The sequence below is a fragment of the Moschus berezovskii genome, chromosome 4, assembly GCF_049115385.1.
Source record: "Moschus berezovskii isolate FMDL1 chromosome 4, NW_MosBer_1.0, whole genome shotgun sequence".
NCBI classification, from domain to species: Eukaryota; Metazoa; Chordata; class Mammalia; order Artiodactyla; family Moschidae; genus Moschus; species Moschus berezovskii.
In genome coordinates, this window is record NC_142463.1 from 69,819,426 (window position 1) to 69,845,384 (window position 25,959).

A 25,959-nucleotide genomic window follows, 5' to 3' on the forward strand; every position below is an offset into this window, starting at 1 on the left:
TGCTGGCTGATTAGTAAGAATAAAAGTTACCTAACTAAGGTATATAAATAACCTAGAACTGAAACTATGAAGAAAATGAGTCAAGGGAGACAGAACGGAAAGAATTTTAAAAGATTTGCAAGTGAAGAGAGAAAACAAAGAGACAACTCGTTATCAATATAGCTTTTGAAATATAAGTATTTTCACAGTAGCAAATATAGGGTATTTCAAAGTAAAAGTCATAGAGTTGGAGTGAGGGAAGGGAATTAGAGGTGATGAGAATGCACCTCTCATATCTCTTACTGCAAGAAGTGCTCTGACGGATGGTCCCAGCTGCTGTGTTCTGAATCTATCACTATGTACACACCAAGATCACACTTTTCATGAGATGCTCCAAACAAATGACTGAGCATGGCACGAACATTAAGGTAGACCTTAATGGGACTCCTTGGATGGGCAACTTTGAATTGAAGATTCCCCATATACTTTGCTGGAGAAGGCAATGGCAAGCCACTCCAGTACTCTTGCCTAGAAAATCCCATGGATGGAGGAGCCTGGTAGGCTGCAGTCCGTGGGGTCGCTAAGGGTCAGACATGACTGAGCGACTTCACTTTCACTTTTCACTTTCACACATTGGAGAAGGAAATGGCAACCCACTCCAGTGTTCTTGCCTGGAGAATCCCAGGGACAGGGGAGCCTGGTGGGCTTCCGTCTATGGGGTCACACAGAGTCGGACACGACTGAAGTGACTTAGCAGCAGCAGCAGCAGCAGCATATACTTTGCTGAATGGTCTTAGGACTGCATTGCAGGACAAAATTCTCCTTCCTTTTATCTTTTATTCCATTCCTCCCTCCTTCCTTCTCTCTCCTTCATAGAGGTAAGATTTGCATCCCAGTTTAATGACTTTCTGTGCCTCTTGCAGTTATTGTCCATTTTCATTAGGTTGTTAATCCTTAAATTTGCACAAAATAAGACTTGGTCTTTTGAGCCCTTCTTTCATATACATTAGCAGGCAGAAGAGCTAAAAACCCAGACAAGAACACAAGCATACAGATAAAAATACCTAGGTACTTGAGTATTATGATTACAAATTAAAAAGGCAAAGCAAGAAGCAGAATTACTGGAACATACAGACTAAAATTTAATACAAAAAAAATACTCAAAGAGATAAAAGAAAATAATAGTAAAACAAAGGATCATGAAGTCATAAAAAAGAATTAATTATAAATAATATGTAAACAGCATCCATCCACACTAATAACAGGCTTAGTAATTATGATGGCAAAACCACTTCAGCATTCTTGCCTCGAGAACTCCATGAACAGTATGAAAAGGCAAAAAGATATGACACTGAAAGATGAACTCCCCAGTTCGGTAGGTGCCAGGAAGCCTGGCATGCTGCAGTCCATGGAGGCACGAAGAGTCAGACATGACTGAGGAACTGAACAACAACAACAAAGTAATTATGACCCAATCCCTCTGCTGAAGGCAACCAAATCAGAAAAACGAAATACATGAAATATCTTTTACTAATCATCATTTTTTTTTTTTTTTTTGGTAAGAAGGTTTTCTTTTATTTGAAATATAGTCTGAGCAACATGAGTGTAGCCGAGAGGAGGAGGGGCTGGCTGCTGGGGCAGCGGCCTCTCTAATGGCACAGGAGCAAGAGTACAAATATCCCCATGTCTGTGTGCCTCGAACCCCGCTCATCAGGAAAGGCAGAACAGCAGCAGAACAAGGACGCACAGCTCCTCCGAGGGGGCAGTGGGGGAAGGGGGGTGTCCAGCCTCTCTGTGCCTGGCTTCCAAACAGAAGCTTTTCCCGCCCACACAGATAGGATGAGCCTGTGCGACAATGAATCCTTAGGACTGTTTGTGGGGAAGAAATCAGAGAAGACAGAGAGGAAGGGCATTTATCTGGGAGGAAAACTTAAAACCAAAAGAATAAGCACACACAAAATATTTATAAAAACTGACCACATACGGGTCCATAAAACAAAGTCTCAACAAATCTCAAAAGACTGAAAGCATACAGAGGACATTATCTGATACAAAGCAACTATCACATATCAAGAACAGTAACAATGAAACTAGAAAAGAAAAATAATTAGAAAACCATCACACATACAGAAATTACAAACTAGATTTCCAAATAATCCAAAGGTCAAAGAAGAAATAGTGGAAATTAGAAAATACAACAAACTGATTGATAATGAAATTATTACAAACCAGTTAATAAAAATTCTTTTCCTTAAATACATAGTATACCTATATTTTTATGTAAACCTTTATATCCTATAAATATATAGTATATGCATTCCTATAAATTCTCGTATAAAACTGCATACTAAAAATAACAATGCTTATGGAAAAAAAGTATTGAGGCAAACAACAAATTCATACAACATTGTAACAAAAGGACTAACTTAAATAATCCTAATAAAAATATTGCTGCTGCTGCTGCTGCTAAGTCACTTCAGTCGTGTCCAACTCTGCGTGACCCCATAGACGGAAGCCCACCAGGCTCCCCCGTCCCTGGGATTCTCCAGGCAAGAACACTGGAGTGGGTTGCCATTTCCTTCTCCAATGTGTGAAAGTGAAAAGGGAAAGTGAAGTCGCTCAGCACAGTTAAAAATACATGTTAAATTCCTCATAAATAAATATGTACATTCATGTATATATAACACTTTGTGTGTGTTTAAAGTAAGTTACTGGTTTAGGGTGTAACAAGAGTTGAGGATGCTGAGTTAATAAACACAAAGGACAAAATATCCAATGATTGGGAATTGTACAATATGTTTTCAAAGCAGAATATATGACCAACATCAGCACAGAGGAGTAGGTAAAAGGGCATCATGCACAATGATTCTTTTGAGAATCCAGCTTCATTCAACAAGAAAGTATATTTTATATTAAGCTGCTCCGATGCTAAATGTTATGTGTCAACTTAACTGGGCCATAGGCTGCCCAGATACTTGGTCAAATATGCTGGGTGTGTTTGTAAGGATGTTTCTGGATAACATTAATATTGAATTAATACACTGAACATTGATAGAACATTAGTGTTCTTTGCAATATTAATGGATATTCCATTTAAAAGATTTATCTGGGCAAATAAAAATGTAAAAATCCTAGGCTAACTAATTCTGGCTCTTTCTTACTGCCTTTCTTCTTAGCACATTTAATATGCCATTGAACCCCACGAATCTCCTAAAGAAGATAGTTTAGAGTAAAACTGCATTCTCTGTTTCAGTTTGGAATCTCTTCCCCACACCCTCAGAATACACATTGAGATAAACTGTGAGTATGACACAAAGGTCTGAATAGATTTTCACTATACTATTTATTGAAATACTACTCCCAGGGCAGTAGTTCTCAATTTTATGTGCAAAAAATGCATCCAGGGTTCAAGCTTAAAATCTAAATTACCAGGTATTACTCCTAGAAGTTGAGGATTTTAAGTCTGGAGTAGGGCTCATTAGTTTCATTTTTAACAGCACTCTCAGATGATTTTGAGAGTAAGTAGTTAACGCAACCACACTTAGGAAACATTACCCTGCTATGTGATAAGGAATATTTTCAGCTCCAAGAATGGATTGTCCTTTTGGACACATCCTGCTTAGTCATGCAATGAGTGAGGAATCAAAGAGAAACCAAAGATATCAAACATTTTATAATTTTAGGCTTAACAAACTGGTTAGGCTATTGAGAAGGAGGGACAAGTAGAGATATTTTCCTGACCTTGGACAAAAGAGAGCAACAACTCATGTTTTCAGAATTTTTTTTCCTATAAATGTTCATTATCCCATTTGATTATCATAACAACCTAATAAGGTAAATATATACATTATATATTCTTATATATTCTTATTTTGCAGATATATATTATTACTATGGCTCATTGAGTTTAAGGTCCCAGCTAGCATAGTGGCAGAAATAGAATTGAAATCCAGGTATCTGAAACAAAGACTTTATGTTCATATCATTGTACAGTATTCTAGGTCAAATTAACGGTTATATGCTTCCGAGTGTCAAATTTCATGTCATATATGTAAGAAAAGATTTCCAATAGAAAATTAATGGTCAAATGTTATAGTAAAGGTGAAAGACCTAGATCAAAACCACAATTACATAATGACTATAGCTTAAGCTGTGAAGGTAAATTATGTTTTCAAAGAAATTATCATAAACTGAGAATAAAGGTCCAACATTTGCATGTTTAAGAAGCCCACAGTAAGGCAAAAAAAGAAATTCATTAAAGAAGCAGAAAAAAGAGAATCAAAAGCAAGTTAAAAAGGATAAAATTAATTAGTATTCACTGATGATGGAGAACTCCGGGAGTTGGTGATGGACAGGGAGGCCTGGCGTGCTGTGATTCATGGGGTCGCGGAGAGTCGGACACGACTGAGCGACTGAACTGAACTGAACTGAACTGAACTGATGATGGAGAAAGACAGCAAATAGTATATATATCATTTATTAGGTATGTTTAAAGGCAGAAGAAATGGTATCAATGGATTCGAGAAGTTCCACAGGGAGAGAATGACAGTGGGAATAAGATTCTTGAGAATTAAAATATATAAAGAATAGATGATGAAGTTATATTAGTTTTCCCTCCTATTGTATAGCACAGGGAACTCTACTCAATACTCTGTGGTGACCTAAATGGGAAAGAAATCCAAAAAAGAGGGAATATATTAACATGTATATGTATAGCTGATTCACTTTGCTGTACAGTAGAAACTGAAATACATCACTGTAAAGCAACTATATGCCAATAAAAATTTTTTAAAAATAAAATGACAGGGTTAAAAATAAAAAAGGAAGAAGTTATATTAGTGATTCTCATGTCTCCTCAGTGAGACATCCTAGAATACAAAGAAGGTAATTCTCACAAACAAATTAGATTTACCAGAACGAGGACCATGGGAGAAGGAAAAAAATGTTATAAATCTAGGGCTGAGAGTTGCTGCTGCTGCTGCTGCTAAGTCGCTTCAGTCGTGTCTGACTCTGTGCGACCCCATAGATGGCAGCCCACCAGGCTCCCCCGTCCCTGGGATTCTCCAGGCAAGAACACTGGAGTGGGTTGCCATTTCCTTCTCCAATGCATGAAAGTGAAAAGTGAAAGTGAAGTCGCTCAGTCGTGTCCGACTCTTAGAGACCTCATGGACTCCACCAGGCTCCTCCATCCATGGGATTTACCAGGCAAGAGTACTGGAGTGGGGTGCCATTGCCTTCTCCTAGGGCTGAGAGTTAGGGAGGTAAATTGTTTTTAAAAACCTTATACAAATAAAGACATGACACAAAATCATACATTGCTATGGTATGGTTTCAAGTACATAAAAATGCATTTAAAAATAGAAAGATACATGAAATGTTAGTCATATATTGATTTTTTCAAACTTTTTTATGCTTCCCAATTTTTATTAGGCAAAGTATAATGAAGTCAATATTTTTCCCCAAGAAACTTCGAATCATGTGTGCTAAAAACTACAAAACATTATTTCTTGCTTCTATTATACCCTATACAGAATCAAAAAGAGAGAGGCAGAGACAGAGAGAGAAAGAGAGGCACCCAAGTAACCATCTTCATAAACCTTGTTTGAATAAGTAAGAACTGGCAAAAGGTTAGCTACAAGAGTTACAATGGGATTGAAGCAACCCAAAGATTTGAATTTTTCAATCCTCTGCTAAAAGTCACCACAGTTAGTGAACAGAAATTTAATGCCTGTCAAAAAGGCAGCTCTATAATCTTATAAATAGGGCTCATATAAATTTATCATGCTAATAATGATAATACCCTGTTGAGAACTGAAACCACAATTTAATTTTACCATCATCTAAATTTTAGTGGAACAAATGTTTAAATTTAGTCTTAATTGTTAAATTTACCAACAACAATGAAAAAATTACCAGTTGGTTTGAAATTAATATCTTCATCCATTTTTATCAGGTCCAGAGATGACAAATCATTCAGATTCTTCAAACATAATTCTGTTCAATTATAAAAAACACATTTTAACTTTAGTAAAATAAAGAAGCAACAAAAATCATAATTTGTTATTAAATATTCTGAAATTGTGTTACTGTGTAATTTTTCTGGGAAGAACTGTAGTCCCTACTTAAGTGGTAAAAACAAAACAAATGAAAAAATCTCATTTAAACAAAAGAGCCACCTAATACACTGAAAAATTTTTTCCAACAGTAAAAATAATAAAAATAACACTCAAGTGATAACATTTACAACTTAAAATGATATATTTGTATTCTCTCATTTAATCCTCAAAAAGACCTGAATGAAATTGAAGGTTTAGGCTCTGTAAAACATGTGAGATGTGTTCCAAGCATAAAGAGAGTACAAGGACCTGAAGTGGGAACAGCTTGATGCGGTTAAGGAACAGCAAGATAGACAATTTGGACAGAATGGAAAAAAGGAGGGGAAAGTGACAAGAGATGAAATCAGAGAAACAGGCATGGGGATATCAAACAGGACTCTGTGATGAAGGTTTGCATTTTACTCTAAGTATGACAGTAAAGCTGCTTCCTAGGTGGCCCTAGTGGTAATGAACCCTCCTGCCAACGCAGGGGACCTAAGAGATGTGGGTTCGATCCTGGATCAGGAAGATCCCCTGGAGGAGGCCATGGCAACCCACTCCAGTATTCTTGCCTGGAGAATCCCATGGACAGAGGAGCCCAGCTGGCTACAGTCCATAGGGTCACAAAGAGTCGGACACGACTAAAGTGTTTAGCAAACACACACATTGGTAAAGCTACTGGAGAATACAGAGCAAGAAATATAACCAAATTTAGGAAACAGCATAATCTATGCTAAGGATCCTTCCTAAGAAATTTAAGGCAGACCTCCAAGGAAACCAAAACATTCTATCCAGTTACATAATAAATTCAGCTATTCGTTATAGGGAAAAATTAGCCACTCTATAATAACTGAAAATAAGACAAATATGAACTGCTAAGAATGGTTAAGAAAAGTTAAATCATTACAGTTACCAGAATATACCAAGATATTTCTTGGTAATATTTCATGAAGTATTTCTCATTTCATGTGTATTTGATCATTTTGATTAAAAAAATACACTTTTAAAACTCCATTTCAAATTTGGTCAATACAGAAATGATAATACAACTATTTTACAGATCTGTTTCTCAACAGCAGCATTATTAATGTAAGCTATTGCTTATCAGCATTTTTTAACAATATATTTATTCTTTAAGAATGATAATTTTACTACTTCATCCTTCATCCTTATCTCTGAATTTTTATTTGCCATATGTGTATATCTAAGTAGAGAATAAATTAAAATTGGCTAAATATTTTTAGGGATCTAACTTTTTTCCTCTTACTGGAAGACAGTCTCAGTACAATGTAGAGGCAGCAATTTCTACTCCTAATAAATGCGCAACAATCTACTGACATTTTCAAAGATATGTAATGAAATACTGAGTTCAAAAATGAAGGAATGAAAATACTCATTTCAAAAATGAGATAATGAAATTAACTGAAAACTAAAACTGAGGTTTGACAGGAATACTTTATTAGCACAGACTGGGATAAGAAGCCCATAATCAAGCTAGGCTTATATTTTCAATTAAAATTAAACTAGAAAAGGAAAATAAATAATAAAATTGTATATCTATAGGCAACATTTCCAAAGACCAGGATCATTTTTAAAAACAAATTAATTAATGTCATATAAAGGAAGATATTCTGATAAAATTAATAGATTAATTCAGAAAAAAAATGTACATGTGCAAAGCTTTATTTACCTGTGAAAAAAGAAATCCATATATTTTTTCTGCAAATAAAGTAATTTTTAAAAATATTTTACTGGACTATTCCTATTTTCACAATAACTAGACCTTTTCATTAAAATTTATATAATTTTTTAGAAGGAAATGCATCTAACCTTGTAATTTTGATTCAATTCCATCTTTGTTCAATCCAGATGCAAAACCTATATAAGTTATGAAAATTTATTAAAAATAAAATAGAGATTTATTCATTCTTAGAGGCTTACTTTGATAGCCTAGTTAACTAGAAAAGAGTAGTCTAACTAAATCTTAAATAGAAGAAAAAAGTACCTTAAAAAAAAGGCTTAAACATCTATAGAAAATAACCACTGTTGTGAAATCCTTTCAATATCAATTGGCTTTCTTTTGTTAATTTTACTGTCTAACAGTGACCAGGAATACTATATGTATTTTTTCCTCTTACAGATCTGAAACTTTTGAACCTGTGGAATTAGAATGGTATTATAGCAAGTCAGGTTTTAATCTGATATTCTGCAATCCCAAGTATTTTTACTTTATAATCTTTACCACATGAAAGAACCCTCTAGAAGCAACATAACCATAGGTGTTAGCTTTAGAAGGAAGATGAAAATTCCAACAGCAACAGTATTACCATATATTTTGGTTTGAACACCAGTTCAGACAAAATTCAAAAACTGTTTTTGATTTTAGCTACCAGGGAAGTCCTTTAACTTATTTTAAATAATTCTAAGCATTTTAAAAATTTTTACTGGAGACAATTTTTTTCTAAAAGGTCTATTTTTAACGGTGTTGATTTCAAGCCTTATTAAAAGACTAGAAGTAAAACAGATAAAGATTTCTCATGTTTGTCTACTCTTGCCTCTAAATGTTATTTGTTATAGTTGTTACTTTTACTTCTGCTACCTATTAACTTCTGTAATCTATTCTAAGACCTATTAGTAAAAAATAGGCCCAAATGCCTTGACAAAATTACTACTCTTCAAAATCAAAGTAACAAACCATAATGAGATGGATTTTTCAAGGCTCTGATATAAAGCAAGGTTGATCGTATCCATTCCAAAGCAATATTCACATTTGTGATGGTATGCAATACTATCTCTGCATTTAAATGCTCAATAAGATGTCTGTGCAAACTAATGGGGGAAAAAAAACTTTTCATTAGTAATATGTATTTCAATGTCATAAAACTCATTGTTTAGAATATTTGAATAATTTAATGATACAGTTGAATATAACTGAATAACATTGCTACTTTAATAATTCACGAAAGTTAACTTAATTTTCAAAAATATGAGTAAACCTTCATGTCAGTTTAACTTTTCAAAAGTTACAGATTTCTTTCTACTCCATGACTCTAGAAGACAATATTGATTTAAAAAAAGCGGGGGGGGAATAGATCACACCCTATTTTCCCCAAGAGTATTATAATCAAATACTTTACTAAAAGGTCTTAGGGTACCTGTCTCCTATTATTATGCAAATTTTAAAGATGTGAAAATTATATTCTTCTCATTACAAATTTGGCCTTTTATAACAAGAATACATGCAACTGCATGCTGATAAACAATGCTAAACAACTATTACACTGACTTTTTCTAACTATTAATTTCTTTAAAAAATAAACTTTCTAATTAGGTTATTGAAAAATTCTAAGAAAATGACCTTAGAAAACCCCTAATCTATTAAAAGGAAAAATACAGGATATATTAACATTATATTTTGGAATATTTTACATATTACCTGCTTTCTATAGTGTCACTGCAAGCTAGCATCTGAATATACTTCTCTTTTGTGCTTAACCGAGTCATAATAACTGCAGTAGCTGTAGTGTCAAACTGGAAGAAAAAAAAGAGAGAAATTTAATAAAGAAAAGTACATGTTGATACTTGTTTTCTTCAATAACTCAAGATTTTCATTTTACATTCAACAATTCCCTGTCTTAAACAACAGGTCAAAAAGACCTTAAAAATGCTTCTGAATCGAATGTTAACTGAAAGTTTACCTTAAAATCCTCCCAACAGTATAGACATAAAAATACCACTTCGGTTTCAATATAACAATTTTGGCAATAGTAAAACCAAAACAAACTTAGGTAACTGGTTAAAGGCTGCAAGATTTGGTGTAATTCACATATAATCTAAATTATCCTATAAAAATTATAAATTTGTGTAACATAATATTTTGGTATTCTCTGAAAAGATATTCCTCCTAAATTTTACCTTAGTACATATATGAATGACTTTTTTATTCAAGAATTTGTCAGATTAGGCCATGTTTTGTAATGTACATGGGCTGATTTTTAATTGTCACAATATCTTGGGACCACTACTGGCATTTGTGATAGTATCCAGGGATGCTACATGTTCTGCAATGTATGAGTCATATGGAATGAAAAACAGTCCCATCCAAAATGCCAACAGCATTTCCATTCAGTATAAAAAGCAAACAAAACAAAACAAAAAAATCCCCAACCCAAAAACCCTGTAACAGCATATACATTCACAAATTCAATCATTCATCAACAAGTAGGAGTTTAGAGAGAGTGAAGGGAGTACTTGAGACTTGTGAAGGGAGTTATATGGGAATTTGGTGAGACTTGTTTTACTTCTACTACTCCAAGAAAGTAGTAGATTTTCTTAGTTACATTTATTTTTAAACCTACTTTAAATGTGAAATATTAATCTTTTGTTTAACAAAGAATACACATTTCTTTTTGCTTTTTACACTGTCTTTAAAATGAATTACAAAAAGTGAAATACTGTCACTTACTTGAGGTCGACCAGCTCTACCAATCATCTGTAGAATATCTGTTTCACTGTATTCTTCAAACATTCCTCCAGCATAATGCATTGTAGATTTTATAACCACTAGGTGAGCAGGCAAATTGACTCCCATGGCTAAGGTACTAGTAGTAACTGTATCAAATTAAAGAATATTACTTTTAAGTCATATAACTTTATTGTTTCAGGTAAAATTTTTCTTATAAAAGATATATTTTTATAAATGTATAACAATAAAAACTTATATATAGGAAATTTAGAATAAAAAGAAAGAAAAGAACATCACTATGTAAAATAATATATCTTAAAGCTGAAAAACTACTAATTCTTACTTTTCAAACTGCACAGTGTTTGCTAAAATAATAAAGAACTAAAACTGCAAGAGAGTTTACTGTAGCACATATTTGTATGGGTAGTTATATAATTTAGATTCTTGGAAGAAAAACAGAAATAAATAAGAATACCTGAGTTTTTTCTTTTTTTCTCTTAAAATAATTCCAAAAGATCTTACAATATCCACAAGAATATGTTTTACTTACAAAGAACTGGTATATCTCCAACAGTAAAAGCTCCTTCAACTACTTTTCTATCTGACAGTTCCATACCAGCATGATGATAAGCAACACCATGTATTAAGATATCTACAAAAGAAAAATGTCATCTGTCATGTACTTTTAAAGTTAATTAGTAATTGGCCCCTTTTATCTATAGTTGAAAATATGATTTAGAAATTATCTCTCAACCTACCTCTGAGTTTTGAATCTTTTATGGAATATGCACACTTCTGTAACCTATTTAAAAAACACAAAATTATTGAGTTTTTCCTATTAGCATCAAAAACTTGGATAGTGTATTACTTATTTTGAAGATTACAGATATCAAAATATGTTTATAACATCATTTTTCAAAAACCATCTTCAATAAGTAGAGACTATCTAACTTTCACACTGAGAAGTCCCTAATTTTATAACTAGGCAAAACAAAAACAGAAACCCCTAGATAATCCAATTTTTAAAAGGGCAGAGGACCTGAATAGACTTTTTTTTCAAAGATGACATCCAAATGGACAATAGGACAAGAAAAGGTGCTCAACATCACTAATCATCAGGGAAGTGCAAATCAAAACGACAATGAGACACCACCTCACACCTGTCAGAATGGCTATTATCAAAAAGACAACAAATAACAAGTGCTGGTGAGGATGTGGAGGGAACGGAATCCTTGTGCACTGATGGTAGGAATATAAACAAATACAGCCCCTATGGAAAACAATATAGAGATTTCACAAAAGTTTTAAAATAGAACTACCATATGCTCCAGCAATTTCATTCCTAGATATTTATTCAACAACAACAAAAACACTTAATTCAGAAAGATATATGCATCCCTATGTTCACTGCAGCATTATTTACAACAGCAAAGATATGGAGGCAATATGTGCCCAACAATAGATGAATGGATATATAAGATGTGGTATACACACACACACACATACACATGTGGAATATTAGTAGTAAAAAAGAAATGAAATCTTGCCATTTATTTGTAACCACACAGATAAATTTAGAGAGTATTATGCTAAGTGACACTCCAGTACTCTTGCCTGGAAAATCCCATGGACGGAGAAGCCTGGTGGGCTGCAATCCATGGGGTCGCTAAGAGTCGAACACGACTGAGCAACTTCACTTTCACTTTTCACTTTCATGCATTGGAGGAGGAAATGGCAACCCACTCCAGTATTCTTGCCTGGAGAATCCCAGGGACAGGGGAGTCTGGTGGGCTGCCATCTATGGGGTCGCACAGAGTCGGACACAACTGAAGCGACTTAGCAGCAGCAGCAGCATGCTAAGTGAAGTAAGTCAGATAGAGAAAAGCAAAAATTATATGATTTTCCTCATATGTGGAATCTGAAAACAAAACAAATGAACAAACATAGAATAAAAATAGAGTAACAGAAACAGAAAACAAACAGGTGGTTGCCAGAGGGGAGGGAGGAGCAAAGAAATGTGTAAGGGAGATTAAAAAGAACAAATATACAGTTATAAAACATGAGTCATGGGTACAAAATATACAGTGTGGGAATACAGTCAATAATTATGTATCAATATTATCTTATATGGTGACAGATCATTATGATGATCATGACAATCGTCACTAGACTTATTATAATGATCATCTCGAAATGTATAAAAAATACCAAATCACTCTGTTGTAGAACAAGAACACTGACCTCACAGTGTTGAAGGTCAATTATACTTCAAAAAGGAACAAACAAATTCATGGAAAAAGATGTTGGGTAAGGGGAACTAGATGAAGGTAGTCAAAAGGCACAAACTTCCAGTTATAAGATAAATAGGTGGTTGTTGTTGTTCAGTCACTAAGTCGTGTCCAACTCTTTGAGACTCCGTGGACTATAGCACATCAGCTTCCTCTGTCCTTCACTATCTCCTGAATTGCTCAAATTCATATCCATTGAGATGGACTATCTAACCATCTCATCCTCTGCCATCCCCTTCTCCTTTTGCCGTCAATCTTTCCCAGCATCAGGGTCTTTTCCAGTGAGCTGGCTCTTTGAATCTGGTAGCCAAAGTACCAGAGCTGTGCTTCAGTAACAGTCCTTCCAATGAATATTCAGGACTGATATCCTTCAGGACTGAGTGGTTTGATCTCCTTGCAGTACAAGTGACTCTCAAGCATCTTCTCCAGCCCCACAATTCAAAAGCATCAGTTCTTCAGTGCTCAGCCTCCTTTGTGGACCAACTCTCATTTCTATGCATGCTGCTACTGCTGCTGCTAAGTCACTTCAGTCGTGTCCGACTCTGTGTGACCCCACTGACGGCAGCCCACGAGGCTCCCCCGTCCCTGGGATTCTCCAGGGAAGAACACTGGAGTGGGTTGCCATTTCCTTCTCCAATGTGTGAAAGTGAAGTCGCTCAGTCGTGTCTGACCCTTAGTGACCCCACGGACTGCAGCCTACCAGGCTCCTCCATCCATGGGGTTTTCTAGGCAAGAGTACTGGAGTGGCTTGCCATTGCCTTCTCCATTTCCATGCATAAGTACTGGAAAAACTATAGCTTTGACTATAGGGACCTTTGTCAGCAAAATAATGTCTTTGCTTTTTAATATGCTGTCTAGGTGTGTCATAGCTTTCCTTCCAAGGAGCAAGAATCTTCTAATTTCAGGACTGCAGTCACCACCAGCAGTGATTTGGGAGCGCAAGAAAATAAAATGTCATTGCTTTCACTTTTTCCTGTCTATTTGCCATGAAGTGATGGAACCAGATGCCTTAATTTTAGGTTTTTTTAATGTTGAGTTTCAACCCAGATTTTTCACTCTCCTCTTTCACCCTTATCAAGGGGCTCTTTAGTTCCTCTTCACTTTCTGCCATTAGAGTGGTATCATCTGTATATGTGAGGTAGTTGATATTTCTTATTAATCTCTTCTGCTTCTGGTAGGTCCTTACCAGTTCTGTCCTTTATCATGCCAATCCTTACATGAAATGTTCCCTTGATATCTCCAATTTTCTTGAAGAGATCTGTCTTTCTCATTCTGTTGTTCTCCTCTATTTCTTTGCATTGTTTATTTAAGAAGGCTTTCTGATCTCTCCTTGTTATTATCTGGATCTCTGCATTCAGATGGGTATATCTTTTCCTTTCTCCCTTGTCTTTTGCTTCTCTTCTTTCCTCAGCTATTCATAAAGCCTCCTCAGACAACCATTTTGCCTTCTTTCTTTTTCTTTGGGATGGTTTTGGTCACTGCCTCCTGTACAATGTTATGAATCTCCATCCATAGTTCTTCAGGCACTCTGTCTACTAGATCTAATCCCTTGAATCTATTTGTCACCTCCACTGTATAATCATAACGGATTTGATTTAGTTCATACCTGAATGGCCTAGTGGTTTTCCCTACTTTCTTCAATTTAAGATTAAATTTTACAATAAGGAGCTCATGTTCTGAGCCACAGTCAGCTCCAGTTCTTGTTTTTACTGACTCTATAGAGTTTCTCCATCTTTGGCTACAAAGAACACAATCAGTCTGATTTTGGTATTGACCATTTGGTGATATCCATGTACAGACTAGTCTCGTGGGTTGTTGGGAAAGGGTGTTTGCTATGACCAGTGTGTTCTCTTGACTAAACTCTGTTAGCCTTTGTCCTGCTTCATTTTGTACTCTAAGGCCAAGCTTGCCTGTTCTTCCGGGTATCCCTTGACTTCCTGCTTTTGAATTCCAATCCTTTACGATGAAAACTACGTCTTTTCTTGGGGTTAGTCTAGAAGTAGTGTTGTAGGTCTTCATAGAACTGTTAAACTTCAGCTTCTTCGGTATCAGTGGTTGGGGCATAAACTTGGAGTACTGTGATGTTGAATGGTTTGCCTTGGAAATGAACCGAGATCATTCTGTTTTGAGATTGCACCCAAGACTGCATTTTGGACTCTTCTGCTGACTCTGAGGGCTAGTCCATTTCTTCTAAGTGATTCTTGCCCACAGTAGTACTTATAATGCTCATCTAAATTAAATTTGTTAATTCCCATCCATTTTAGTTCACTCACTCCTGCTGCTGCTGCTGCTGCTGCTGCTGTTAGGTCGCTTCAGTCGTGTCAGACTCTGTGCGACCCTACAGACGGAAGCCCACCAGGCTCCCCCATCCCTGGGATTCTCCAGGCAAGAACACTGGAGTGGATTGCCATTTCCTTCTCCAATGCATGAAAGTGAAAAGTGAAAGTGAAGTCACTTAGTCGTGTCCGACTCTTAGCGACCCCATGGATTGCAGCCTACCAGGCTCCTCCATCCATGGGATTTTCCAAGCAAGAGTACTGGAGTGGGTTGCCATTGCCTTCTCCGTCACTTACTCCTAAGATGTTTAATCTTGCCATCTCCTGCTTGACTATGTCCAATTTACTTTGATTCAAGGACCTGTATTCCAGGTTCCTAGGCAACCTTGTTGTTTATAGCAATGGACTTTACTTTCACCACCAGACACACTCACAACTGAGTGTTGTTTCTACTTTGGGCCAGTCGCTTTATTCTTTCTAGAGCTATTTATTAGTAATTGCCCTCCTCTCTTCCCCAGCAGAATACTAGATACTTTATGATCTGGGTGGGGCTCATCTATCTGTGTTGTATCTTTTTTACTTTTCATACTGTCCATGGGGTTCTCCAGGCAAAAATACTGGAGTGGGCTGCCACTTCCTCCTCCAGTGGACCAAGTTTTGTCACAATTCTTCCCTATGACCCATCCATCTTGGGTGGCCCTGCATGACATGGCTCATAGTTTCATTAAGTTACACAAACCCCTTCACCGTATCAAGGCTGTGATCTATGAAGGGGAAGATAAATAGTTACTAGGGATGTAATGTTCAATATGATAAATATAATTAACACTGCTGCTGCTGCTGCTAAGTCGACTGCTTCAGTCGTGTCCGACTCTGTGCGACCCCAGAGACGGCAGCCCACCAGGCTCCCTCGTCCCTGGGATTCTCCAGGCAAGAACACTGGGGTGGGTTGCCATTTCCTTCTCCAATGCATGAAAGTGAAAAGTGAAAGTGAAGTCTCTCAGTCGTGTCCGACTCTTAGCAACCCCACAGACTGCAGCCTACCAGGCTCCTCCGTCCATGGTATTTTCCACACAAGAGTACTGGAGTGGGGTGCCATTGCCTTCTCTGAACACTGCTGCATATATATATAAAAGTTGTTAAGAGAGTAAACCCTAAGAGTCTCATCAGAAATGAAAAACATTTCTATTTCTTTAATTTTGTATCTATAGGTATGGATGACAAATATTCACTAAACTTAATGTGGTAACCATTTCATGCTACATGTAAGTCCAATCATTATTCTTTATACCCTAAACTTATACAGTGTTAGATGTCAATTATATCTCAATAAAACTGAGAAAAATAGGAAATGAATAATTATAAATAAAACCATCCAAAAACAGAAGGAAAACCCCCAAAAGCTCAGGAAACACTTTCACTATGAGAATACTACCAATTAACTTCCTGAAGTTAACTAAATTTTTTCAAAATGTAAACAATTCTTAAATTTAAATGCATGATACACAGAAAAACTATTTTTAAAAAAATCTATGGAGACCAAAGTAAACAAAATATTGGGTATGTTAGACAAGTTTAGAAGCCTTAGTAACAGAATCTTGGATAGAAAGAACCCCTAGAATGTTAACATTTAACAATTAGGTAGAAGAAGTGAAAAGGGACTGAAACTGAGTAGAAAGCAAAATAGGAAGAAACATGGTAGACAGTGATCATGAAAACACACAGACTGGCGTTTATAAATAAGGTGGGAGTGGTCAAATGTGTTAGAAGCTCCTGAGAGATGACTTGACAAGATTGGCTTTAGTAAAATATTACAACAGATGGATTCAGAATGAGTAAAAAATGAAGAAATATGAATAATCTTTCAAATATGGTTATGAAATAAAGAAGACAGGATCACAGTTGTACTAAGATTCACTGTCTTATTAATCCTCCAAATTACTATTATCCTTATTTTACAGATGAGGAAGCAGGGTTGGAAAAGTCAGGTAACTTGAAAAGGTCAACCCAGTTTTCTCATCTCATTTAAGTTACCCCTGAAAGTCTTTCTACATACAAGAAAATATTTTTAAATATACCTCTGTTTCTGTTCCACAGTCATAATAAATTTTGCATCTTTCACAAGAACAGAAGCAGCCTGTTGCACACCTTTCCTTGTTGCACAAAACTAAAAATGAATGAATAATTTTTATATTAATCATATTAAAAATTAAACATTACATTAAAAAATAATCAACCAACAATCCATACCACAAGTGTGGGTTTCTGATCAGAGTACGTTTGTATAATACTGGCAATTTTGTAGTTGAGGGTTAAATCAAACTTGAATTCAGTTTGGTTATCACTGCAGGGAAACCCAAGAACCACTTTCCGAAGTTTCACTGGTCTATGTCTCTCATCCATTTTCAGACATACAGCAGATCTTTCACCATCTGAAAGCCATTCTGCAATCTTTAAATGACAGAAACACACACAATGAATTTTTTTCTAGTAAAGTTTTATGGCTAAAATGCCCAATTACAGATCACCTTAAAGTCAAGGTATAAAAATATTTAGTCAAGTAGTCTTTTTCAACATTACATATTTTAAAGACACTATTCAATTGATATATTGGTAAATGCTTTCAATTAGCAGTGTTTCAAGATTACACCCACTTTTTAACATGATAAACTTTCAATTATTATTATTTTGCTTTATTTTCCTCCTATAGAGTCCAAATTAAAATTAATTTCAACAAAGAAATTTAATTTCTCAGTAGCACTGTAACTTCTGTGCTATTTTTCAGAAATATGCTCAGATATAGCTGACACTTCTTTTGTATTATACTGAATACTAGCTGAATAGTAGCGAAGTAACTCCTTGGAAGGAAAGTTATGACCAACCTGGATAGTATATTGAAAAGCAGAGACATTACTTTGCCAACCAAGGTCCATCTAGTCAAGGCTATGGTTTTTCCCGTGGTCATGTATGGATGTGAGAGTTGGACTATGAAGAAGGCTTATCGCCGAAGAATTGATGCTTTTGAACTGTGGTGCTGGAGAAGACTCTTGAGAGTCCCTTATACTGCAAGGAGATCCAACCAGTCCATTCTAGAGGAGATCAATCCTGGGTGTTCATTGGAGGGACTGATGCTAAAGCTGAAACTGCAATACTTTGGCCACCTCACGTAACTAGTTGATTCACTGGAAAAGACTCTGATGGTGGGAAAGGTTGGGGGCGGGAGGAGAAGGGGACGACAGAGAATGAGATGGCTGGATGGCATCACCGACTCTGTGGACATGAGTTTGAGTGAACTCCGGGAGTTGGTGATAGACAGGGAGGCCTGGCGTGCTGTGATTCATGGGGTCGTGGAGAGTCGGACACGACTGAGTGACTGAACTGAACTGAATGATGGGCATAGGCTGGCAAAGGTTGACAACTTTTCTAAACAAAGAACAAATAAACACTTGTGAGATGGAAATGCCAAAAGCATATTTCAGACTCTAGAGTCCTTAGTTAATTTCTGGAACTGTGGAGAGCAAGTTTTAACTTCACATAGACTGGTTAGGCTTCATGCTCTGCTCTGAAACTGTTTCTTTGACAGGAAGATTAATGAGTTTCTAATTGCATAGGAAGGAATTATTAAAACATCTTCAAGACTCTCATAGGTAGGGATGAGAACAAAAATTCACAATTTGAGAAGGCTAAGGATAAAGGCAAAAACTGAGGAATAGGACTTACAGAAAGAGACAGACAGTGTTCACAGAAGTAATGATTATCACAAAGGGGAAGAAAGTTTCAAGAATTAGAGTAATGATATTTAGTAACTGCTTACAAATCAATATAAAAGTTTAGTATCCCAATGTGAAAAAGGACAAAGTCTATGACCTGGCAAGTTGCAAAAGAAAAAAGAACTTCAGTGATTGAATAAAATATTAAAAATATTTACTTCAGTAGTAATCAAAGCAATACAAAATTTTAAAATAAGGTACCATCTTAAATAACAAATGAGAACTACTTATAAGTAATAATAACTTCACCCCAAAACAATGAATTTCACCTTCTTCACAAGCGCACACGGAACCTCCTCCAGGATAGATCACATCCTGAGCCATAAATCTAGTCGGTAAATTCAAAAAAATTGAAATAATTCCAAACATCTTTTCCGACCAAAATGCAGTAAAACTAGATCTTAATTACAGGAGAAAAACTATTAAAAACTCCAACATATGGAGGCTGAACAACACACTGCTGAATAACGAACAAATCATTGAAGAAATCAAAATATGCATAAAAATGAATGAAAATGAAAACACAACAACCCAAAACCTGTGGGACACAGCAGTGCTAAGGGGAAGGTTCATAGCAATACAGGCATACCTCAAGAAACAAGAAAAAAGCCAACTAAATAACCTAACTCTACACCTAAAGCAACTAGAAAAGGAAGAAATGAAAACCCTAGGGTTACTAGAAGGAAAGAAATCTTAAAAATTAGGGCAAAAATAAATACAAAAGAAACAAAAGAGACCATAGCAAAAATCAACAAAGCCAAAAGCTGGTTCTTTGAGAGGGTAAATAAAATTGACAAACCACTAGCCAGACTCATCAAGAAACAAAGGGAGAAAAACCAAATCAATAAAATTAGAAATGAAAAGGGAGAGATCACAATAGACAATACAGAAATACAAAGAACCATAAGAGACTGCTACCAGCAATCATATGCCAATAAAATGGACAACTTGGAAGAAATGGACAAATTCTTAGAAAAGCACAGCTTTCCAAAACAGAACCAGGAAGAAATAGAAAATCTTAACAGACCCATCACAAGCATGGAAATTGAAACTGTAATCAGAAATCTTCCAGCAAACAAAAGCCCAGGTCCAGAGGGCTTCACAGCTGAATTCTAACAAAAATTTAGAGAAGAGCTAACACCTGTCCTACTCAAACTCTTCCAGAAAATTGCTGAGGAAGGTAAACTTCCTAACTCATTCTATGAGGCCACCATCACCCTTATACCAAAACCTGACAAAGATGCCCCCAAAAAAGAGAACTTCAGGCCAGTATCATAGATGAACATAGATGCAAAAATCCTTAACAAAATTCTAGCAATCAGAATCCAACAACACATTAAAAAGATCATACATCATGACCAAGTGGGCTTTATCCCAGGGATGCAAGAATTCTTCAATGTCCACAAATCAATCAGTGTAATACACCACGTTAACAAATTGAAAAACAAAAACCATATGATTATCTCAATAGATGCAGAGAAAGCCTTTGACAAAATTCAACATCCATTTATGATCAAAACCCTCCAGAAGGTGGGAATAGAAGGAACATTCCTCAACATAATAAAAGCTATATATGACAAACCCACAGCAAACATTATCCTCAATGGTGAAAAACTGAAAGCGTTTCCCCTAAAGTCAGGAACAAGACAAGGGTGCCCACTCTCACCACTACTATTCAACATAGTTTTGGAAGTTTTGGCCACAGCAATCAGAGCAGAAAAAGACATAAAAGGAATACAAATTGGAAAAGAAGAAGTAAAACTCTCACTGTTTGCAGGTGACATGATCCTCTACACAGAAAACCCTAAAGACTCTACCAGAAAATTACTAGAGCTAATCAATGAATATAGTAAAGTTGCAGGATATAAAATCAACACACAGAAATCCCTTGCATTCCTATACACTAATAATGAGAAAATAGAGAAATTAAGGAAACTATTCCATTCACCGTTGCAACGAAAAGAATAAAATACTTAGGGATATATCTACCTAAAGAAACAAAAGACTTATATATAGAAAACTATAAAACATTAGTGAAAGAAATCAGAGAGGACACTAATAGATGGAGAAATATACCGTGTTCATGGACTGGAAGAATAAATATTGTGAAAATGAATATATTACCCAAAGTAATTTATAAGTTCAATGCAATCCCTATCAAGCTACCAACGGTGTTTTTCACAGAACTACAACAAATAATTTCACATTTTGTATGGAAATACAGAAAACCTCGAATAGCCAAAGTAATCTTGAGAAAGAAGAATGGAACTGGGGGAATCAACCTGTCGGACTTCAGGCTCTACTACAAAGCCACAGTCATCAAGACAGTGTGGTACTGGCATAAAGACAGAAATATAGATCAATGGAACAAAATAGAAAGCCCAGAGATAAATCCATGCACCTATGGACACCTTATCTTTGACAAGGGAGGCAAGAATATTCAATGGAGAAAAGACAATCTCTTTAACAAGTGGTGCTGGGAAAACTGGTCAGCCACTTGTAAAAGAATGAAACTAGAACACTCCCTAACACCATACACAAAAATAAACTCAAAATGGATTAAAGCTCTAAAACTATACAACTCCTAGAGGAGAACATAGGCAAAACACTCTCTGACATAAACCACAGCAGGATCCTCCATGACCCACCTCCCAGAATACTGGAAATAAAAGCAGAAATAAACAAATTGGACCTAATTAAAATTAAAAGCTTCTGCACAGCAAAGGAAACTATAAGCAAGGTGAAAAGACAGCCTTCAGAATGGGAAAAAATAATAGCAAATGAAGCAACTGATAAAGGATTAATCTCCAAAATATACAAGCAACTCCTGCAGCTCAATTAAAAAAAAATAAACGACCCAATCAAAAAATGGGCCAAAGAACTAAAGAGACATTTCTCCAAAGAAGACATAAAGATGGCTAACAAACACATGAAAAGATGCTCAGTATCACTCATAATCAGAGAAATGCAAATCAAAACCACAATGAGGTACCATTTCACGCCAGTCAGAATGGCTGCTATCCAAAAGTCTACAAGCAATAAATGCTGGAGAGGGTGTGGAGAAAAAGGAACCCTCTTACACTGTTGGTGGGAATGTAAACTAGTACAACCACTATGGAGAACAGTGTGGAGATTCCTTAAAAAACTGGAAATAGAACTATCATACGACCCAGCAATTGCACTCCTGGGCATACACACCGAGGAAACCAGAATTGAAAGAGACACATGTACTCCAATGTTCATTGCAGCACTGTTTATTATAGCCAGGACATGGAAGGAACCTAGATGTCCATCTGCAGACGAATGGATAAGAAAGTTGTGGTACATTTACCCAATGGAGTACTACTCAGCCATTAAAAAGAATACATTTGAATTAGTTCTAATGAGGTGGAAGAAACTGGAGCCTATTATACAGAGTGAAGTAAGCCAGAAAGAAAAACACCACTACAATATATTAACACATATATATGGAATATAGCAAGAGGATAACGATAATCCTGTATACGAGACAACAGCAGAGACATGGATGTGTGTAGCAGTCTTTTGGACTCTGTGGGAAAGGGCGAGGGTGGGATGATTTGGGAGAATGCCATTGAAACATGTATTATCATATGTGAAACGAATCTGACGTAGTTGGGGGCTCCCCATCTCAACACTCTGTGGATTTAAGAGACTGTTCCTTCTGGAAGTGTATAAATTAGCCTGGGATAGAATCTGCATGCTGAATTTACTAATTAAGAAATGAGAAACCAGAACTATAAAGGTGGCATAGAAATACAAGAAACCATTCTTAAGTAATCTTTTAAAACTTTGAACAGGGAGAAGGAACAAGATGGCGGAGGAATAGGATGGCGAGACCACTCTCTCCCCCACAAACTCATCAAAAGAACATTTGAACGCGGAGTAAAGTCCACAAAACAACTTCTGAATGCTGGCAGAGGACATCAGGTACCCAGAAAAGCAGCCCATTGTCTTCGAAAGGAGGTAGGAAAAAACATAAAAGATAAAAAGACAGACAAAAGAAGTAAGGACAGAGCTCCGTCCCGGGAAGGGAGGCTTTAAAAAGAGAGAAGTTTCCAAACACCAGGAAACACTCTCACTGGCGAATCTGTGGTGAGCCTTGGAACCTCAGAGGGCCACATAACCCTCTTTTTTTTTAAGATTTTTTTAAAACCCACAGATTACCCGCCAAACGGTAACTCCCAGCGGAGAAGCAGCGCAGACGCCTGCATACGCCATTAGCAAGCGGGGACTGGGCAAGGAGGAGCCGGCTGAACTGCTTAGAGAGAGGACTGGGCTTGAATGCCGCGAGAACAATCTGAGAGAACTGGGGATAGCAAAGCAGACTGGGATAGCTTCCCCACGAAAAGGCGGAAAGCTCTAAGTTAAGACTCCGCCAGTCCCACTCACAGAACAAAGGACTGAGCAGAGCAAGCCAGCTGCGGTCGGCCCATCCTCCACCCCCCTGCCAAGACAGGCAGGGAGGTCAGCCAGAGCCGGAGAGGGCAACTGCGGCCCCAGAAAGGCATCCGATACAAACTGCAGGCAGGCTTGTTGCTAATCAAGACTTCTTGGGCTCGGGCCAGTCGATATCCGCCTGAGAAGGTGTGCCAGTTGTACACCCAGAAAACCGAGTGGCAGGGACTGGGGAGGCGATAAGACGCAGCAACCGCGCTCACCAAACACCTGGTCACCTGAGCTGCTCGGACCGGGGAAGGCACAAAACGCAGGCCCAACCAAGTCTGCGCCTTTGTGGAGTACCCGAGAACCTGAACTTGAGCCGCTCAGACCTGGGAAGTGCATACAACCCAGCACCGGCCTCGGACAGTTCCCGGCAGAGCAACCTAGAGCCTGTGCAATGTAGACTGGGACAACACACGTGCTGTGAGCGGGGGCAAACCCAGTGTGACCGAGACGCTGCAAGCACTCCCCACAGACGCCAGAGATATTTGTCTGCAGCGTTCCTCCCTTCCCAGAACAGGACTGAACAACTGAGCCTTAAAAAGTGTCCACCCACCCGCTAGTATCAGGGCGGAAATTAGACACTGAAGAGACCAGCAAACAGAAGCTAAAACACAGGGAACCACCTTGGAAATGACAGAGTAGTATAGAGGATACTCCAAGAATAAGACCAAAAACCAGAGGCAAGAGGCTTAAGCCCGAATCCTGAGAACACCAGAGAACTCCTGACTCCAGGGAACATTAATCAATAGGAGCTCATCAAACGTCTCCATACCTACACTAAAACTAAGCACCACCCAAGGGTCAACAAGTTCCAGGGCAAGACATACCACGCAAATTCTCCAGCAACACAGGAAAATAGCCCTGCGCTTCAATATACAGGCTGCCCAAAGTCACTCCAAACCCACTGATATCTCATAACTCATTACTGGACACTTCATTGCACTCCAGAGAGAAGAAATCCAGCTCCACCCACCAGAACACCGACACAAGCTTCCATAACCAGGGAAACTTGACAAGTCACCCGTCCAACCCCACACACAGTGAGGAAACTATATAACAAAGAGAACTCCACAAACTGTCAGAAGAGGGAAAGGTCACCCCAAGCAAAGCAATATAAGCAAGATGAAGAGGCAGAGAAATACCCAGCAAGTAAAGGAACAAGATAAATGCCCACCAACACAAACAAAAGAGGAAGATATAGGGAATCTACCTGATAAAGATTTTCGAACTTTGGTGGTGAAAATGATTCAAAATCTTGAAAGCAAAATGGAGTTACAGATAAATAACCTGGAGAAAAGGATTGAGAAGATGGAAGAAAGGTTTAATAAGGACTTAGAGGAAATAAAAAAGAGTCAATATACAATGAATAATGCAATAGATGGAGATCAGAAACACTCTGGAGGGAACAAACAGTAGAATAACAGAGGCAGAAGACAGGATAAGCGAGCTAGAAGATAGAATTGTAGAAATAAATGAAACAGAGAGGAAAAAAGAAAAACGAATTAAAAGAAATGAGGACAATATTAGAGACCTCTGGGACAATGTTAAACGCTCCAACATTCGAATCATAGGAGTCCCAGAAGAAGAAGACAAAAAGAAAGACCATGAGAGAATACTTGAGGAGATAATAGTTGAAAACTTCCCTAAAATGGGGAAAGAAATAATCACCCAAGTCCAAGAAACCCAGAGAGTCCCCAACAGGATAAACCCAAGGTGAAATACTCCAAGACACATATTAATCAAATTAACAAAGATCAAACACAAAGAACAAATATTAAAAGCAGCAAGGGAAAAGCAGCAAATAACACACAAGGGGATTCCCATAAGGATAACAGCTGATCTTTCAACAGAAACTCTTCAGGCCAGGAGGGAATGGCAAGACATACTTAAAGTGATGAAAGAAAATAACCTACAGCCCAGATTACTGTACCCAGCAAGGATCTCATTCAAATATGAAGGAGAAATCAAAAGCTTTACAGACAAGCAAAAGCTGAGGGAATTCAGCATCACCAAACCAGCTCTCCAACAAATGCTAAAGGATCTTCTCTAGACAGGAAACACAGAAAGAGTGTATAAACTCAAACCCAAAGCAATAAAGAAAATGGCAATGGGATCATACTTATCAATAATTACCTTAAACGTAAATGGGTTGAATGCCCCAACCAAAAGACAAAGGCTGGCTGAATGGATACAAAAACAAGACCCCCATATATGTTGTCTACAAGAGACCCACCTCAAAACGAGGGACACATACAGACTGAAAATGAAGGGCTGGAAAAAGATATTCCATGCAAATAGAGACCAAAAGAAAACAGGAGTAGCAATACTCATATCAGATAATATAGACTTTAAAACAAAGGCTGTGAAAAGAGACAAAGAAGGAAAATATAATGATCAAAGGATCAATCCAAGAAGAAGATATAACAATTATAAATATTTATGCACCCAACATAGGAGCACCGCAATATGTAAGACAATTACTAATAAGTATGAAAGGGGAAATTAACAACAATGCAATAATAGTAGGAGATTTTAATACCCACTTACATCTATGGATAGATCAACTAAACAGAAAATTAACAAGGAAACACAAACTTTAAATGATACAATAGACCAGTTAGA

At 37.0% G+C, this 25,959-nt stretch overlaps 1 protein-coding gene across 3 annotated transcripts in view; it reads right to left on the reverse strand.

Moving 5' to 3' along the window:
• The window catches only part of HFM1 (helicase for meiosis 1), a 126,790-nt gene that overhangs the window by 67,000 nt on the left and 33,831 nt on the right, over positions 1-25,959 (reverse strand). For all 3 annotated transcript variants that reach the window (XM_088834872.1, XM_088834873.1, XM_055401417.2), the window contains exons 11-19: positions 17,354-17,554; positions 17,182-17,270; positions 11,298-11,341; positions 11,090-11,191; positions 10,540-10,685; positions 9,511-9,605; positions 8,770-8,903; positions 7,905-7,952; positions 5,893-5,973 (exon numbers count right to left, since the gene is read on the reverse strand). In XM_088834872.1, the coding sequence (XP_088690998.1) occupies positions 5,893-5,973; positions 7,905-7,952; positions 8,770-8,903; positions 9,511-9,605; positions 10,540-10,685; positions 11,090-11,191; positions 11,298-11,341; positions 17,182-17,270; positions 17,354-17,554 (940 nt within the window). The remainder of the gene's footprint in view (positions 1-5,892; positions 5,974-7,904; positions 7,953-8,769; positions 8,904-9,510; positions 9,606-10,539; positions 10,686-11,089; positions 11,192-11,297; positions 11,342-17,181; positions 17,271-17,353; positions 17,555-25,959) is intronic.